Genomic DNA, 19,149 nt, shown 5'->3' on the forward strand with positions numbered 1-19,149 from the left:
AATAGTTGAGGAGATTCTGCAACTACCTGATTTGCCAGACTTACCTGATTAAAAAGGTTTTTTCCTTCCTTAAAACAGTCCACAGGCAAAATGAGGAATGTTAAAAGTGGTACAGTTTTGGAAAAAGAGCAAGCTCAAAGACGTCCAGACAATCGTACATTGTGTGGGTTAATGTACTGGTGTATAATATATGCATGCTCAGCATTCATCCTTGTTATCATGGTTCTTGTGGTCCACACCCTTTACTTTACTTTATTGGTCCAAGCAACACAAACTTTGTACAAGGGGGACATAATAGGAGTACAGAGGAAGACACCAATGGGATAAATAATTATCTAGACAGCACAGCACATTTGGGTCATAACATGTGGTATCAACACCTGAAAAAGGTAGGAGAGAGAACGTCTAAAGAAAGTTGCTATGTTTGTGCTCTCATACCTTATGCTATGAATGCTGCCCGAACTTTTATTACAAGAGAAATTCCAGAATACGATGCCAGATGTTTTGTTCATCTTGAAGCATGCATGACAAGAGCCCAGTTTCAAGGGAGCTGGGACACTTTGCGTTTGGGGGTCGAAATGGTAATTTCCGTTCCAGGACAATTAAATCAAGACCACTCAGATGGAAAATGAGCAAGCATGGAAATGCAAGATGCTCACATATCCTAGGGCAGGTCAAGATGAAGTATTCATAGAGGAAATGAAGAAAATGACCTATCCTGATCTCAGACGTTGGTCTATGGACAAGTGAAAACCAAGAAAAGATGAGAGCAAGGGCTGATGTTCTGTGCATCGCATCTATTGAAGTCAGAATACGTGCGAGTATGTGTATCTAGGCAGCCTGATTGTGTAGCTGTAGTAGTATATTTGGGTGTCCAGTCATATCTGACTAAAAGAAGATGTTCTATAGAAGACAAACCTATGGATACACCGCCTAGACACAGTTAAGAACGGACTCAATGTTTCAATAGAGTGGAACATCTTCTTTTAGTCAGATATGACTGGACACCCAAATATACTACATCATCTACACAATCAGGCCTCCTAGATACACATAGCCCAACCCCCACCGACCCATAAAGGGGGGCTACACATCACACATAGGTATCTAGAGATCTGAGGCCATCATCTAAGGGGTAACCGCCAATTTCTGTCAAAATATGTTTCATAATTGTTCCACAATATTAGCCTCATAAATATGCATTTCCTACCATTTGAAAGACATATGTGAACCAACAAGTTTATCATCCACGCTATTAATGAGCCGATCTAATGTACAGAAAGGGTGATATTCTAGGCCCGTTCATCGAAATGGACAATTTGACTAACCATTGTTGGAGATATCCAGGGGCTTTTTCAATTGAGGATGTGTTCAACGTGATTTTGAAAGGAGTGCTCCTATCCACACTACCACATCCGTCATCTAGACATCCACTATATGTTGAGATTTAGGTCCAAATCCTGACCATTGTGCCCATCCCCTGTAAATACATCTGTATTCACGCAGGGGAGATGAAGTGGTACGCGCCAACATAATCCGTGACTCGCATATTTTGATAGCTACGACCATCCTATACAATGAGGCATGATCCGTGATCAGCAGGCTCAGTTTGTTACCCTGCCTACACACCATCGCAGTGAAAGTCAATCATGTACGATCACATCAGCATTATCCCTGACACGTGATATGCCGTTACTTAGCAACCACAGCATCTCCAGATCGAATATATACACGCAAGAGATACCGTCTCAGCCAATACGCATGCTTACTGAACGCCACGCGTCTCCCCAGAAGACCACAGCTCCTAGCGGCTTCGTACTAACACAGGTAAGCGTTGCAGTGTATATGCACATCCCTATTCACCAGTTAAGCCAACGCCGTGCACCTTGTTCTGTTCCAGACAAGCACTTACGGTAGCATAATATGCAGATGCTCCGATCACCACTCTACGTGATTTATAGTATAAGAAACGTGCCATTTTGGGCACATTACTTATCTCTTAGCCGTAGCATACATCACTGTACCGAACAGGCATAAACCCTTGGGGAGATAAATGTAGGGGCTAAATGTCCCGCTAGTGCCTATGTACTTTTAGCAAATATTTTATAAAGAGACCACCACCGAGGGCTCTAACAAGGTGACACTATCTCTTGCAGATTCCCAAGACCAGGATCTCAACTTGTATCCATTACACCACAGGCTATGACAGCCTCCAATCATGGCGCACCGAAGGCACCATTAGACTAATGATGTATACCCGAGACACAGAAGCAATTCAACACAGGTACGATTATACCACACCCCCTTCGCTTCCATTTGGTCGCAAAGAAACACCACATTTTAATAGTGATTTTAATTCAATGTTTTGTCTATTTTAGACGTCCTATCCTACAACAGGCGTGGCAGCACAAGGCACACACCACAGCCCCCTCTCTCTCCATCAGTCCTGAGGAAAGCATCAGAACAACAACTACATTAGTAGTAGTGACTCCTTGTTCAAGCTAGAAACACTAAGGGCGTCGACTAGATAGGTGTATGGACATTACTGCTATACTCTAAGTCACACAATACTGACCTTCGCACAGTGTCTGAGCTATATCTTAAGTAACGAGACAGGTTTGTAAATATATGATGAACCATTTTGGAAAAATGTAGCACAAATTTGGTATTACATGTCTAGAGATGTTAACTACCTCCTGTAGGTTTTATTATATAATACTTCAAAATAAAGAAACTCTTTGTGAAATGAAATTGTGCTGATCTACTGTAATACATGTACAGATCAAATACTAATATCTGTTAAATGTGTGGTGATTAACCCCTGTAAGTGTCTTAAGGGAGGGGTAGCCTTAGTCCATATACATATATTCTGTGCATAAACCAGTGTCACAGGGCATAAATACAAGAATAACTACAAAATAAACAAAACACCAAATACAGAAATGTATGCATGTATGAGGCACACATGTCATGTGGATCTCCAGTCCCTTCCAACATGAAGAGAAGGACTCAGGCCTGGGGCAAAATCCATGGGTGTGGGAGGCTTGAGCGAGTGGAGCTTTTCCTCTGGACATACGTGGGTCCAATGGCTTTTCTACTTTTATTTCAATGGTATTACGCATGCTCCAGTCCTTTCTCCATTCAAGGACGTCCCATGTTTAAGGAGGAAAGGGGACAGGACGTAGGAGTAAAAGGAGTAAATGTTGGTTGAAGAAGGAAGGCAATGTATAAAGTTAAATTTACCCTTACCCTCAAACAATTGAAAGTGCTAACGTGCAGTTCCTTGTTTCTCCAGAAAGTACTGTCAAAATTCCTACTGAAAACCACTACATGACAAAGGTGCTCTAGTCTCAGTGAAAGTTAACTGTCTGAACACTAAAAATAATTCCCTTTGAATTCTTTCAAAATGTTTCACAAAAGAAAATGTAGTATTGATTTATCTGGGGATCCTTAAACATACCGAACCACCCATGTACACCTAACAAGTGCGCTAAAAGAGTAGAAATGCTTTTCATCATTTTAATTTGTACTGTAAGTTACTGTGATTTTTTCCTTTTTCTATTAAAGATTGGTATTGAGCCTTAACTTAAGAAAACTAGAACACAAATGAAAATAAATAACCACTCACTTCTTCTGTATTAACGACAAGCTTTGCTATGAAGAGACGAATGTTTAAAGATGTTGATGGATTGGACAACTTGCCATGCAGAAATTTCATCCAAGGTGGAAGGTCTTGTGGAATTACTCCCTGAAAACAAAAGAAAACATTTTCAAGTTTCTTATCATTTAAAAACACAAAGCAGAAAGATATCTGAATTGAAATAGCACAGACAACCATCTCACTCATTACTAATCCCAAATCCAACACAAGGGAATTCATCTGCTACTAACCATTGACAGTTTGCAGACAGCACAGTAGATATTCCTTCTCCTTCCCCTAAACAAAACTATTAAACTCCCTGCTTAAACAACCTTGCAAAGAAGACGACTCCCTGCAGACCTTCAGAAAATAGCTAAAAACATAGCTATTCCCCCAACATCACTCTGAGGCTAGAAGCAAAACCTCAACCAACATAATCCTACTCATAGGCACCTCGACAGAAAGGAGGTAGCTTGCATGAAATTCTATGAACATACTGCAAACCCACGCGTAACTCGCCAACTAAGGACCACTGGATCTCCATATGATCTTAATGGCATTAAACCAATATTACCACAAACATCTAACCAGCTGACTCAATCATGTCCCTGAATAGTGCCCAATTATCTCTCTTTCCAATGGCACCCAAGGCATTCACTCTCCCCACATGTACCCCCCATTTGTCGGCTCGCCTACTAATACTCACCTCCAAAATCTCCTACCACTTTACACTGCACACACACAAATCCCCCTCCCATACTGCAACTTCTTGCCTATCAGTTTACCACATCAAATTAATGTAAGGAGCTGTGATGAAACTCACCTATTTAGCCCCACCACAAACCCCCACATCAGCAGCTAACCCAGACCAAAAGTGGTGTAATCTATGAGATCTAGGACTCTCCCCCTCCGGATTAAAACATGCACAAGTGTCATCACCAAACCCAAAGAACCAGAATGATTCTCACAATTTGGGTACTTCTCGCCTGCACCAGTCGACCCCACAAGTTGCACAGCTGCCCCTCACTATATCCCCCATAACAACAATCCTATCCGTCCTTTGCTACAAAGCCAAACACAGCAAGGTCACCAGAAATGGTAGAAGGTTACTATCCAAGATCAGTTTACATTATATTACAAAACTCAAGGTTTCCATAATTCTTCATCCTTACACAGTACACAAAATGGTTCTATTTTCCTGATACCATATAAAGATGTGTAGGCAGCCTGTCTCGCTCATAAATGCCCTGCCTACATGTATGCTATGGCTGTGCAACTTTCTTCATTTGCAATACGAACGCCCTTGTGAATAAATGCTGAAGCGAAGCCAGCTATAGTGCTGAGTTAGTATGCCATGCAAACATAGAAACCCTTACCTGCCAAGCCGTTTTATACTGCAGACCTATCCCCTATGTTTTTGAAGTTGGGACCTGGTTTCCATCAAATTCTCATACTAGTCCAACAGAACACGACACATTAACATCATTAAAAAAAGACAATTAGGCATGGAAGGATATCCAGGGATTATTACCATTGAAGTCTTGCACATAAATCAATGGAAACTACAAACATGATCAATTATCTCACCTCAACAACTGAAAGCCTACTTAATTACACCACTAGATGTTTCAAATCACTCAACTCAACTCCCCATTATACACAACCACCTTTAAAACTCACTTGTATGACCTATTGTAATGTAGAGGAAGAAACCTCAGGCTTCTCCAGCCAAAAGCCTTATTTGTCTACCCCCCTCTGCAATGCTTTTGAATTGTAATGTTTTTGACTAAAACATGGAGCCTGTGTGAAATGCATTCTGGATGCACCCAAAGTAGCAATGGACATTTTCTAACACAGTGAGATCTGCATTTAATGTGAAGTTTGAACACTGTTTCACTGGGAAACATGTTGTTCAGCTAGGTTCACTGCTTACATTATTCTGCATTGCTTCAATGATTGTTTTGAAGAAAGGTGTCGGCTGGCTCCGGTTTGGAAAGATTTCTCTGACTGCATTTGTCCCCCCATATTATGGAACTCCCAAACTTTTTGCTTTTTGATTTTGTTTGACTACCGTAAATTGGCTTTTTACAGTGGAGCACATGCTTGAACTGCGCCCCCGTGGGCTTTTGCTCATTTGTTATGGGGAAACTGACACATCCTTCAGGCTGTCAGTACTGGGAAACTATGTTTCCCTTAGACTTTTACTTTGTTGCCATTTCTTGGTAACCTTTTATCAGTGCGCAAAGTACATTACTTTACCGTGCACTCGGGTCCCTTTGTTTTATGGCCCTACACACCCTCTAAGGAATTTTTGGTAAATGTACAAGTGTGCCTTGGATGAACTGGTGGCAGCAGTTTACTGTAATAGTATTTTTACTAATTTCTAGTGAACCATACCGTGTTTACCACAGATGGCTCATGACTGTGGCCAGTGCCGAAAATGGCTGTGACACAAATCTTTTTTGTTCTATCCTTTACCCATCTTGTCCCTTTGCCTTCCCACAAGTCGAACTGACTCAGGACTTACTTATTTGGGCATGCAGCCCCCCCCCATGAAAACCGCATCTTTCACAAGCTCCTGAATGTCACGTTTGCTAGCGCCCAGGAAGAGGCGCTAGCTACACTAGTGGTGCCAGGATGTCTGGGATGTATGAATACATGAGGACCACCGTGGACCATTATTGGATCACGGCTGGTGTGCATGCAAGGGAGCCGATCTTCTATTGGTTGTCCAGATTCAATCATGCATCAAACTTTGTATAAGAGAAGGGGCCCTGTATTAATTCCAGGTAGATTTACAGTGGTTCATACCGAACTACCGAAGAAACCAAGTATCGTGTGTGCTGAAGCAGACCCGTGGACCCGCTGGGGACGAGCTGAAAGGTTAGGCACCCCGAGCCTGCTGTTGTACCTTTGGACCCCTGCTTTGTTCGCAACCTCAGAAAACATGCGAGGGCACTTTGATCCATTTGAGTAGTGAGAACAACTACTCTCTGCGTCTCCTGATTTTCCGTCAAAAGAGCCTTCTCAGAAGTGTTTGTCGGCTGGCCAGTTCACTGGACTGTGTCCCGGGACATCGCATAGTAGCACAGCAGTTTCGAGTTGAGACTTGAAACTTTGGGAATCCCCGGCTTCTGGTTCTCGACACTCACCCGCCAAATTTCATTGACCTAACTCCTCTGGGTCGTGAAAGAGGAGATGGTGTCTCGCCGCAAGCCTTTGCGGTCCCTGCGTCACTGTGTTGTGGTGATGATCGCTGCTGGAGACTTGCCCGCTTTCTCTGCTGTGCCCAGAGTCCTGCTGCACCAGCATTGTCTTCCTCCTCCCTTCATGGGCAGAGTTGTGGCTACTGTCCTGTCACAGACCAATGTCCCGTCCCGCAGCACCTGAGAGCCGGATCCGAGAAATAAAGGCGGAATTTACAACCTCCGATGACCTTGACTAAACTGGCATAGATGGTCTGGATTGGTGAGTACTTGCATCACTTACTGGTGGCCCCTGGCTCATCCATTTGTGTTTAAGCACAAGGGTTCCTTGGGATCCTCTCTTTGGCTGGGATAGTCTGCGCTTCCTGGCCTGTCCCGAAAGTCAGAAACTGCTCTGTCCGCAAGGGCAGATTGGAACTTCTTCCATCCCCTTCAGAACCCTTACCTAACTGTTCCAGCATGTTGAAAAGGTACTGTCTTTGTTGTACGCACGAAAGCGCATTTTTACGCACTGCGGTACATTGAGCACAAGGCTCCCCACTTCGTAGGGCTGGGCTGAATAAGTTAGGGTTTCCAGCCTGAAGACTGCCTAATGCATAATTCGTGTTAAACCCCCTTCTGTTACAGGTTGTGGATGTTGTACTCCCTTTATAGCATTAGGCTACATTAGTTGTATATATGTTAAATGGTCAAATGTTTGTTTAGTAACTGTTGCATTATTAGTTTGGTTATTCGTGTTGTTTTATTGGACCTAAAATAAATGTATATGTATTTTTTATATACACCCGTCTTCTGTGGTATCTTCACTGTATGTGCTCATTGTGGGCCTCTAATCACTATCACGCCTCCTGAGACTTAGGGTCTCATTACAAATGTGCCGGTCCGGTAACAATGGTGCCGGTAAAACTGTTACTGGACCGGCATACTACGGGTCTGCCTGCCGGAGTTGCTGTGCCTGGAAGGTCTGACCCTGCCGGAAACAGCGGCCACGGTAGGCAGACTTTCATGGAATCATCGGCACCTTTATTAACGGTGCCGGTGCTTCTGTGTTCCCCACTCCCATAGAGTCCTACCGCACTCCATGGGAATGTGGAACAACATTTTACCGGAGCCCGACTTCCCAGACCGCCGGGGTTGTAATGCACGGGTATTTCCAGAAAGCCAGGCGCTGGTAAAATGTACAAGTCCAGTGGCAACCTGCCAGTTTTACCGGCACGGTTACCGCCGGACTTGTAATGAGGCCCTTAGTCTTGACCGCCTGCCAAGTGACCGTGATTGGTCTGGCACAAGCACCGAAAACAGACAGAAAAGCTTCAGGGAGGCATGGAACAATGGCTTTCCATTCCTGTTTCAGAGAGAATCTCTTGTGCCTGGCCTGTTTTCGAAACTTATCAGTGATGCTGGCTAAGATGAGGTGTTCTGCAGTGACCTCAACGGTCAAGTATTTTCAATCAATTTACTAATTATTCATTTATTTTCTTTATTGCATTTATTTTTTTATGTATGCTGATTGAGAATAAACGGCCATAAAGAGCCATTTTATAATCTGGGTGTGCGTCTGTGTGATTGTCTTTCAGCGTCCAAGGTTGTTTTCCGCGCACTTTTTGAAAAACAAAACACCCTCCAACCCCATTTAAGTACTGAGACGAGGAAGAGCGATGGAGCAATAAAGATGCCTAGAAGCGGTAAGCCAACACAGCGTTCTAGTCTTTGGAAGCTTTTGACTAATGCTGGGAAGTTTAAAACAGTCACAGCCGATAGCAATGTAGAGGGAGTGTGGCAGAGCCTGATGTTGTCGGCAAGGCGTGCAAATAGCTGACAAGGCCGCCAGAAGGGAGAAGCTTGTGAATTGTAGCACAGAGGCTCAATCAGACGGTGTGAGGAAGAACCAAACCGAAAGCAGCCTGCCGCCTAGTTACTGGGAGCAGCAGGAGCCTTCCGGAGTGAGAGAGGTCCATGACGTAACTGTGGACAGCTGTTGTGAACTGGTTGAAAGAAAGAGTAATTCAGTAAGACGTGAAGTAATATCCTGGCAGGAGAGTATACCAGGAGTGAGGAGTAAAACAATATTCTGGAAAGGGAACAACCCAGGAGTAAGAAGAGAAGTAAGGCGACATCCTGTAACCCAGGAATGCAAAAGCAAAATAAACTTGAAGTTATGGAAATAAAAGGGAAGAGGGGGTTCTGGGAGTTTCTCTCTACCAGCCTATACCCCGGATTAAGTCTCAACCAGATTCTTTAGCTCACCATCCCTTTCATAGAAGAGAATTTCAACTACATATCAGTCTGTCTTTGTCCTGCCCAAGGGCAGTACAGCACCGAAATTCCGGGCAATTCTCTTCTGAACGAAAGTACCAACAGCAACCCTAGACACTTGTTTCAGCCTAGTTGGGCCTCGTCAGTGAGGTGGAGCTGTGCCTCTCTAAGAACAGTGAGCAAGGGTTCCATGTCTGGAATACACTAGTAACTTAGGGTGAAAATTCAACGCTACTTAATATGCATAAGTAAGGGGGAATTCTGGGAGTTTCTCTCTACCGGCCTATATCCCGGGTTTGAGTCTCAACCAGATTCTTTAGCTCACCATCCCTTTCACAGAAGAGAAATTTCCGCTACATATCAGTCTTTGCCCTGCCCAAGGGCAGTCCAGCACCCAAATGTCAGGCAATTCTCCGCTGAACAAGAGTACAACAGTAACCCCAGACACGCGTTTCGGCCAGGTTAGGCACAGCTCCACCCTACTGATGAGGTCCAACTAGACCGAAACACGTGTCTGGGGTTGTTGTTGGTACTCTTGTTCAGAGAAGAATTGCTTAGCATTTCAGTGCTTGACTGCCCCAGGGCAGGACAAAGACTAATATGTTTTGGATATTTCCCCTCTGTGAAGGATAGTGGGCTAAAGAATCTGGGTAAGGCTCTCGTAACCGGGACTATGTCCGGCAGAGGGACTCCCAGGACCCCCCTTGTTTTTTGCAATAAAAGGGAAGACACATACCCCTTGTAAGTTTTGAAGAGCGCGTTATAAATACCTTGGCAGGAGAGTACACCAGGGATGGAAAGTGGAGTAGTGTAAAGAAAAACTGCACGCTTGAAGGAAACTCAAATGAAGGCTGATGCCATTGTGAGATACAATTAAGACTTGATAAAGAGACACTTTAAACTGCCAGAGGGACTCTAGAGGAAGGGAGACCCATTTCCAGGCGGCACACAGTTGTATTCTTATGTTCTGCACCTTAAACCCTTATGCTGGTGAACTTTTGAAACAAGCCACAGGTATAAAGCATACCAGAGTATCGCGATACACATTATACTGAGTTTAGAGTGTAAGGGTCAGATATGGATTTTCAGACACAGGACGATGGTTGATCTTTTTTAAACATCCTGACACAGGTGGTCCTTAGTTTTGTTGAGGCAGAGAAACCCCACTTAGATTTAGGGATAGATGGGATTTTCTTCAGCCTTTCGCATTATTTTCTGAAAATAAAAGTCTATAGCAACCAACAAGCATGCCATTTGTATCTGTGTCTTACGCTTGACCCCTTACAGTAGGATGATGAATCTGATATTATCCCTTCTCCTCTAAGGGGCAACCTTTCTCAGGGGGCCAGGCCAGTGTGTACACAGTACAATAATCCCCCTTGGGGCGGTGCGCATCAGGAAGATCACCCGGGAAGCAAAGCCCCTTATGGGCCTGGGGACGAAAAGTCCTTTAACCCCTTGTCAGGAATTAAATTACCCTCCCATTTACCTGAAATGTTTTACTGTGAAACAAATCCAACTCATTAATTCATGCAGAGTAAAAAGCAAACCAGTATTGACTTTTATATCTGTTAGGGAGAATTCTCTGTAAAGGCTAATTTCCCAAACCTTGCTGGATTTTTGGGGTCTATTCTTTTCTCCTGCTAAGAGTGAGACTCTTTTACTCCCACTCTTAGACATGATTTGAGGTGTTCCTTTATCTTTCCATGTGTTTTATGGGCTATGGGGTCTTTTACTCCATAGGGTCTCATGTGTTTTTGATGTGGGTTACATAGCACCCTCTGTGCCGTAACCCAGGGGCGTCGTAGCGACCCCCCAACATAGACTCCATACCCTGGGACTGACTACTGTCTCCCAGGGCATGTAAAGTCACCATTGGCTTTACTAGTCCCAAATTATGAACAGAAACCAGTACAAACCATCATATTGTGGACGTACTGGTCGGGGTCTGTTGTTCGAGGGGGCACGTCTCCGTCCCCCCTGATCGAGTTTTGGCTGGTGGCAGTGGATACTACTTTTTATATTCGACCGCAAATATATCTCTATGGGATTTTCCCATTGTTCGAGGCTACCAATTTTAATTATTTAATTCTTATAGCCTCGAACATACCGCCGGTTTATTTATTCAATATTAATTCACCGGTTGGTATTTTTTGCCAGAACTCGATTCTAAAATGGCGTTTGTGTTCTCTTCTGTGACTCCAACCCAAGTCGAGCCCTTTGTTCCACTATTTGGCGGGCTTCTCCACAGAAGCCTCCAAAAGTGGTGCCACTCTGTCTGGGTTCCACAGGGGTTGTGGGAGGGGGTTTAGGCACCCTGGACTGAGTTACCGTGGTAACTCAAGTCGCACTCTTGTGTGATTGGCCCAAGTGGTGAGCTGGCCAGCTCACCACTTAGCATGTTTGATTGACAGCTAGGCTGAATGAAAGGGGGTGTGCTGCATAAAAGCAGGGGTTTGGGGACTGGAACTTCAGAAGTCGCCACAGGACCTAAGAATCCGAGGAGGGAGAAGCTGAGCCGACCTGAAACGACGACACCACCGGTGGAGCCCTGCTGAACCGTCTCACCACTTTTCCCGACGACAGAGGAGATCTCCAGTCCGGAGAGTCTTTGTAACGCTCACCTGATTCCCGCAGAGGCGCCGGTCTTGACTGGGTGAATGCCGTATCTTCAAAGGTGATGTGTAACACACGGTTAGCTCTTTGGGCTGGACCTCTGTGCACTGTATGTCTGACTCGAAGAGTAAGATGTCTTAGGTAAGTGAACGCCGAGCTCTCCATCTGCCTCGGGGCAGGGTGCCGTAACCAGTTTCTTCACTGGATAAGGGTGCAGGCCTCTTGACCTCAGAGGACTGCTGTCCGTCGTTAACTGCACGAACGGTAAGTTCTGGGCACTTCAAATGTCTTAAAAGTCTTTTGTAATGATATCTCTTGTTTTGCAGGGTTCCGGCGATGGCGGATGGCGGGCTGATGAGAGTTGAGGATCGAACCCGCGTGAGGAATAGAAGCGCCTGGAAGCACGTAAGTAAGCGCTTGTAGCCTGCTTCACGATGCGCACTAACTGTCCCTTTTATCTTGCAGGTACAAGTTCGGAGCTTTAGAGAAGCTGAAGGGTGCTGGAATACCCACTGGATTCGGCGTGGGAAGGAGTAATGGCACGTGAGTAATAAAGTTGCCCAATGTCTTTAAACGTACCTTCTTTTGTCTTTCAGATGCGGGATGCAGCGCCGAAGGCCTCCGGAGCGTGCGAAGAGCTGGTAAGCTTTTGTCTTTCAGATGCCGGAATGCAGTGCGAAGACCTCCGGAGCATGCGAAGAGTAGGTAAGCCTTTGTCTTTCAGATGCCGGAATGCAGCGCGAGGCGTTGGCGACAGCCGATGGACCAGGTAAGAGATGCGCAGCCACTGAAGACCGTAGTGCTAACCTGTTCTTTCTTTGTCTTTACAGGTGCTGCTGAAGACTGGATTCCAGGATGGTAAGCCTTTGTTCCCTTAGGCCCAGGATCAGAAGCAGAAGACACGATGAGCGTTCTGCTGCAGAGAATGCAGAATAACGCAAAGCAAGATTCATCCATCGGGTGTGGTTTAAATAGCCTCCTGTAGTGCTTAGATGTCTCCTTCCACAGCCACACCTAAGAAAAGAGTTCTTGCTTTCCAGAAGAGTTCCAGTGTTCTGAACCCAGGGAGTGGCCCCTGCCCCACCCAACAGGAAAAGTAGTCCCAAACAGAAGAGGATCAGGGGTTCAACTGGCAGGTAAGTAAGCAGCATGGTCTGCTGCAGGTAAGTCGACCCAAGCATTATGAGCCCGGCGCTTCCAGCGCTGGGACTGGGCATCTTTATGAGCCTGGTGCCACTGGCGCCAGGACAGGGTCCAAAAGGTCCCAATTGGGACTGGCTGGCACTCGGAACCGGGGTTATGGGTCTGCTTCCAAGGGAGTCGGGCAAGTCCTGATCTTTTGGAAGCAGAGATCATGACAGTCTTCTTCCTTTGACTGGTGGGGATAACCAGTGTTGCCATCTTTTCACCTTCCTGGAGCATCTCGTCGCCGCCTTGCCCGTGCCAAGCACCCCGGCAACCGGAATACCACGGCTTACCACTACCGCGAAGAGAAGGGTAGTACCATTTAACCGAAAGAACTCCGCAGCTGGTTTCTTCCCTGGCAGTGCAACGACCTTCATCTTTCCTCCACGGCGAGACCTACTGTTCCTCTGGACGAAACACCGACTTGCACCGGCTGCCAGGAACAACTGCCCCCGCTGGAGCTTCCTTCACACTTAAGGTACTGTGTCCCGCCTGGCTTCCCTTGCGACAGATCGTTCGGGGTGACAGTAAAGCCTCGACTTTCTAACCTGGGCTGGCTTGGGACAACATAGCTAACTTTTCCTGACTTTAATTTCATCCTTTTTGTGCGAACTATCTACAAGACTCTTTGGGCATAACCCCACTGTGTGAACCTGGACCCCTTCTGCTTGCTCTCTCCAAGAGCTGGGCCTTGGAATTGACTTCCTTGCTCTCCAGTAGAACTCTGCCTATCCTGCCTTACTGTGGTTCTTTTAAAAGTATTGAAACTTGTGTGCTTCCATAACTCTGCCTTTTACCCTCCCTTTTTTTTATAACTTATTAGAGTGCCATCTTATGTTGAGCGCTCACCTCTGTCTGAAAATAAGTGGTGTTTCTCACTAAGACTTGTCTAATAAGTAATTAGGGTTGTATATATATGATAGTGACTGTGTGCTGAATTTACTTACCTCTTTTGTGCTAGTGTAAGTTACAAGTGTGTCTTTAAATAAATAATTATATACTTTTACACCAAAGCTCTAGTCAGTGTTTGCTTGTGCTACTGTATCTCTGTACCTATTGTGTATACTCTATATACTGCCTAGCTCTTCTTGAGGGAAGTCTGACTGCTCAGCCACAGCTACCAAGTGAATCTGTGTGGTACAGACTGCTACCAAATGGGTTTACTGCCAAACACCTGTAGTCTTAAAGATTTTGCAGTGGTTCCTAAGGGAACTGCACAGGTTTCTGCCTAACAATATCGGAGACCATAAACTGAGACGAGGAAGAGGACACGAGGATGAAGACCCCTCCAGTAAACTGAAGTGAGCAGTCCAGTTCTTTTGGATCAGGGGAACTCCCTTTCCCAACGCGGGAGTTTAAATGTAATACAGCTGAGAAGCAAAAGGAGATCCCTCTGGGTTGCTTTGACCGGAGAAACAAAGCTGCCAGCTGGAGAGCAGAGCACAGAGGCACGAGACCGACACGGAGAGAAGACACAGTCTGCCAGGGAAGGAGAGAGAATGAACGTAGCCTGAATGCTGGGTACTCCAAAGCTCACTTACCGAATAGGTGTGAGAGCGATTTACTGTGCCGGCAGCAATGGCGAGACAAGGGCCGACAGCAAGAAAGGTGCAGAACACTGTAAACGAGAAGCCGAAGTGAGAACAAGCGCGAGAGCTACTAGAGCCTCACAGCAGAATCCCACAGCATAAAAGACACGAACTGGGAACAAAGGTACACAGGCTGGTGGGAAGGAAGAAACCATGAAAAGCACAGAAAGGACCAAATAAGGGTCCCAAAATATGTTGGTCTAATACACAGAGAAATACAGAAAACCAGAGTAGTTACCCCAACCAGTAATAGATATGTGACAAATGAAAGCATACCATATTTGGTATGCTTTCATTTGTCACATAACTACTGGCCCAAGATAAAAGAAACATTAGCTTGGCAGGAGAATCAATCAGGCTGTTGTGGACAGCAATTGCGAGTCTGGTACCTGTAACCAAAAGAAAGACCATGGATTAAAGGGCCTAGGACCCCAAAGATAATCAGAAATAATAGGGGCTGGAGCCCTACATGAGAAAGACGGAGAATGTAAGAAACACATGGGTCTTGGCAGGAGCGTACACCATGACCCCCTCAAGTATTTGCGGGTGTGGGATTCACACCCAAAATAGAAAGCTGGAACAAAGGGGGATTAAAAACCCTAAAACTGAGAAGCGTGCTGTAGTACTGTTTGGAAGACTACTTTGTGTTTTATAAGAAGAGACTGGAAAGTCATTTGTCCCTTTTGAATTCTAGGGGAAAGGAGCAAACCCCTAATATTGGACCACTATTTCTTGAACATTGTTTTTGAATCCTTTTTGAAGCCTGACTGGCTGAGAACATTTAGGTTTGCTTTGTGAACACTATTTATTCTTTAGAGTGAGATCATCCCTGCACCATCTTGTTACTTTATAGAGGGAGGGACAGAAATAGGTTTTGGGGACGTGACTGGGCCAGACTTTTTCTTTTGGACATCCTGACTGTTTTCATTAGTTCTTGCGAGGCATGGAAACCCCTCTTATATTTAGGGTTGTAGAGGCCCCTTTCCCAACCTTTTGTGAACAATAAAAATCTACACCCAATAATATGGCACCCTTGTGTCTGAGCCTAATTTATGGTAATTCACATTAGCTTTGTAGGAGACGCAGCACTCAAGAGAACCTAGCTACACCACCAATGTTTGAAAAACAGACAACACTGGGTATCCAAAGAGGGATATTTGTATTTATCTTGCTAGGTGTTCCTACCCACAGTGCCATTTGAGCCATGTGTAGTGCGTGTACGAAATTGAGCCAAAAAACATGGCGCCGAAGCACAGCCATTATGGACATTCACTTTCACTTACCGCAATGAAACCCTACGTTTTCGTGGGCTCAGTAAGTAAACATGTATTTCTTTTTTTTTTAAACTCTTTTTATTAGTGGCCACAAAGATACACAGCACAATTACATCGTTTCCACAGTACAGGAGAATCAAATAATATACATATCATCGAGGTGCCAAGGGTTACATAGTTTCGTCATCATCCGGAATCATGTCACACAAGTACATTCTGAAGGGTCCCCATGTATCTTTAGGTCTGCTTGCCGCTGGGCGGGTGAGGACAAACTGCTCTTCAGCTTTGTTTACATATGTCAGTTCCCGTAGGAAATGTTTCATGCTGGGTGGACCAGTACCTTTCCACTGCTGTAAAATGCATTTTTTGGCCACTGCGCATGAAACGTTGAACAGTCTCCTGACCTTTTCAGAGCACTTGCCTATGTCCCCAAACAGATATTTCTGCGGGGTTAGTGCAGGGGGAACTTGTGTAATTTCTTCTAGCATATCCGCCACCTCTTTCCAGAAACCCGCCACTATCGGGCACCCCCAGTACATGTGGAATGCGCCAGCCCGACTTGCTTTGCATTTGGGACACTCTCCGGACACATCTGGCGCAAACTTGGCTATTTTGGCTGGAGTGTAGTGTAGTCTGTTTACAATTTTAAACTGGATCAGGCGTAGGCCTGCATTCAAGGAAACCCTTTTGGTGAGCGAATACTATCTGTCCCAGGTTTTATCATCTATGGAGACCTGTAGATCCCTCTCCCATTTAACTTTAACCAGGTTAGTCGAGGGGGAATGTGCTTGGACTGCAGCATATAGTCTGGAGATCCCCAGACTGTCCCTGGACGTCACCAGCTGTATACATGGATGAGTAGGGGGTTCCTCAGGGAAGGGTGCGCAGTGTTTCTGAAAGGCTGATCTCATGCAATAGTATTGAAGTACCTTAAGTGGACCCCCGCCAACTGCCCCAGTGACTTCCTGTAGGGTCGCAAATTTCCCATCAATGAACATGTCACCCAGTTTCAGCTCCTCATTGGGATCCCAAGCCTCGCGCAAGCTGCTATCATGCGTCGGCGGTATGTCAGGGTAATTCCAGAGGGGAACCTCTGGGTTATAGGGGGACACAACTTCCAATCTTTTAAATATAGCCCTCCAAGCACCAACCGTACAGCTCACCGGGTTAAACTCACATGCGTCTCTGTAGCGTGTGTCAAAACTCACGCACTGTATATTCGTGGGGTGCATGGTGAGTTCTTCTATCACCACGTGGGGGGGCCCATCGGTTTCATCATACCAGTATCTCGAGAATTGGACTTGGGCAGTATAGTAGTATAGTTCAAAATCAGGTGCCGCTATGCCGCCTGAAGAGTATGGTTCAATCATTTTTTCCCATCCTATTCTTGGGGTTTTTCCATTCCAAAGAAAGGCTGTCACCATTGATCTAAGTTTATTGAAGAAGGGTCGACCCGGCCATATGGGGATGTTAACGAAGAGATATAGGAGCCTGGGCAAGACTATCATTTTAAGAACCGCAACTCTTCCATCCAATGATATCGGAAGGCGGTCCCATAGCAGCAATTTGGTATTTAAGGTCTGTAGTGCTTTTTCGTGGTTCTCTGTATATAGCGTATGTTTATCTCTCGAGACAAGTATCCCCAGGTATCTAATGCCTTGTTCAGACCATTTGAGTCCACATAGAGAATTGGGGCATTTGGTTGCCGGTGTAAGTGGGCCTTATTTATGGAGTATCCTGAGTGAGCAGTAAATTCCTGAATCTCCGCCATAATGGGTGCAATATTGTTTTCTGGCTCACGAACATACAAAAACGTGTCATCCACATATAGGGAGATTAGCTGGGTAGAGCCGTTCAGATTTATACCCCTATCTGAGTGTCTAAGCCTGACCGCAATCGCCATCAGCTCTATTGTTAATGCAAACAATATGGGTGAGAATGGGCAATCCTGCCTGGTGCCGCTCTCCAATAGGAATAAATCAGAGATGGATCGATTGGTCAGCACTCGTGCCCCGGGTTCCGTGTATAGTAGTTTCACATATCTGATGAAGTTAGGGCCGATACCAAATTCCTCCAGTACCGCTAGTAAATAAGACCATGACACTGAATCAAAGGCCTTTTTTCGGCATCTAGGTATATGGCCACCGCTTTCCTCCCCGGGTCTATTTGGGCCATGATACCAAAAAGTCTACGAAGGTTGAGGGCCGTGGATCTAGCTGGGATAAACCCGCTTTGGTCGGGGTGTACAAGTTTCGGGACTGCTGGTATTGGCCAATAGGTAAGCCTATTGGCCAACACTTTTGCAAATATCTTGGCATCCGTGTTTATAAGAGAGCGAGAGGCCTGTAGGACGATATGTCCTGTGGTGGGCGACGGGGTTTAGGGAGTACAGTTATTATGGCCTCTCTCACCGTTGGGGGCAGTGTTTTGCTTTGGAGGGCTTCTTCCCACACCTGTAACAGCACTGGCACTAGCTCCTCACGGAACTCCTTGTAGAATTCCGCTCCTAATCCGTCTGATCCTGGAGCCTTATTGGATGCCAAGTCTTTGACCGCTTCAGCAATTTCCTCAGCCGTGACAGGCTGGTCCATTGCCAGCCGGGTCTCCTCCGGGAGTGTCGGCATCACCAGTGTCTCTAAGTATGCTTTAATTTCAGTGATTGTCTTGGTATCTCAGTTACTATATAATTGCTAATAGAATTTAGCAAACTCACAATTAATCACCTGCTCCCCCAGAAGGACCTCCCCACGTGGCGTTTGTATGCTCGTGATCCGGTTAGGGTGTCTATCATGTTTTAATAAATTGGACAGCATCCTACCAGCCTTGTTGCCATCACCATATCTACGGGCGCGGACCGGGGCCGCCATATATTGAACTTCTCTAGCGGCCAGCCTGCCAAATTCTTGGAGATGTGTCTGTATCTCAGCTAGTGTTGCCTTCTCTGGTGTACGGGTATAAGCCTCCTCCATCTTCCCCAGTTTATGTTCAGTTTGGGTTAGTTCAGCTCAGATCCTTTTTAGGAGATACACTGATTTCGATAGCAGGGTTCCCCTAGTCCATACCTTAAAGGACTCCCAGACCGTGGAGTGTCTGTCGACCGAGCCTAAGTTTCTGCTTAGGAACACCAAATTTTCAATGTGTAGCCCTTCTACAACCCCAGCGTTGCCCAATAAGCTTCCGGGCATTCTCAATCTCTTGACAGGTCTGGGACACTTATGGAACTCAACCTCAATCACTACCGGGGAATGGCCAGACAGTGTGCGGGGCAGTATTTCGCATGACTGCACCGCAGTGACTACAGCAGGGGAGACAAACCAGTAGTCAATTCTGGACTCAGAATCATGCACCGAAGAGTAGTATGTGTATCCTCTTCTGTTTGGGTG

At 45.6% G+C, this 19,149-nt stretch overlaps 1 protein-coding gene across 1 annotated transcript in view; it reads right to left on the bottom strand.

Moving 5' to 3' along the window:
• Positions 1-19,149, bottom strand: part of PRKDC (protein kinase, DNA-activated, catalytic subunit) — a 3,362,625-nt gene that overhangs the window by 1,497,927 nt on the left and 1,845,549 nt on the right. The window contains exon 48 of the mRNA XM_069621025.1: positions 3,629-3,748. Coding sequence (XP_069477126.1) covers positions 3,629-3,748 — 120 coding nt within the window. The remainder of the gene's footprint in view (positions 1-3,628; positions 3,749-19,149) is intronic.

The sequence above is a fragment of the Ambystoma mexicanum genome, chromosome 5q (genome assembly GCF_040938575.1).
Source record: "Ambystoma mexicanum isolate Mex_15411 chromosome 5q, UKY_AmexF1_1, whole genome shotgun sequence".
Classification (NCBI taxonomy): Eukaryota; Metazoa; Chordata; class Amphibia; order Caudata; family Ambystomatidae; genus Ambystoma; species Ambystoma mexicanum.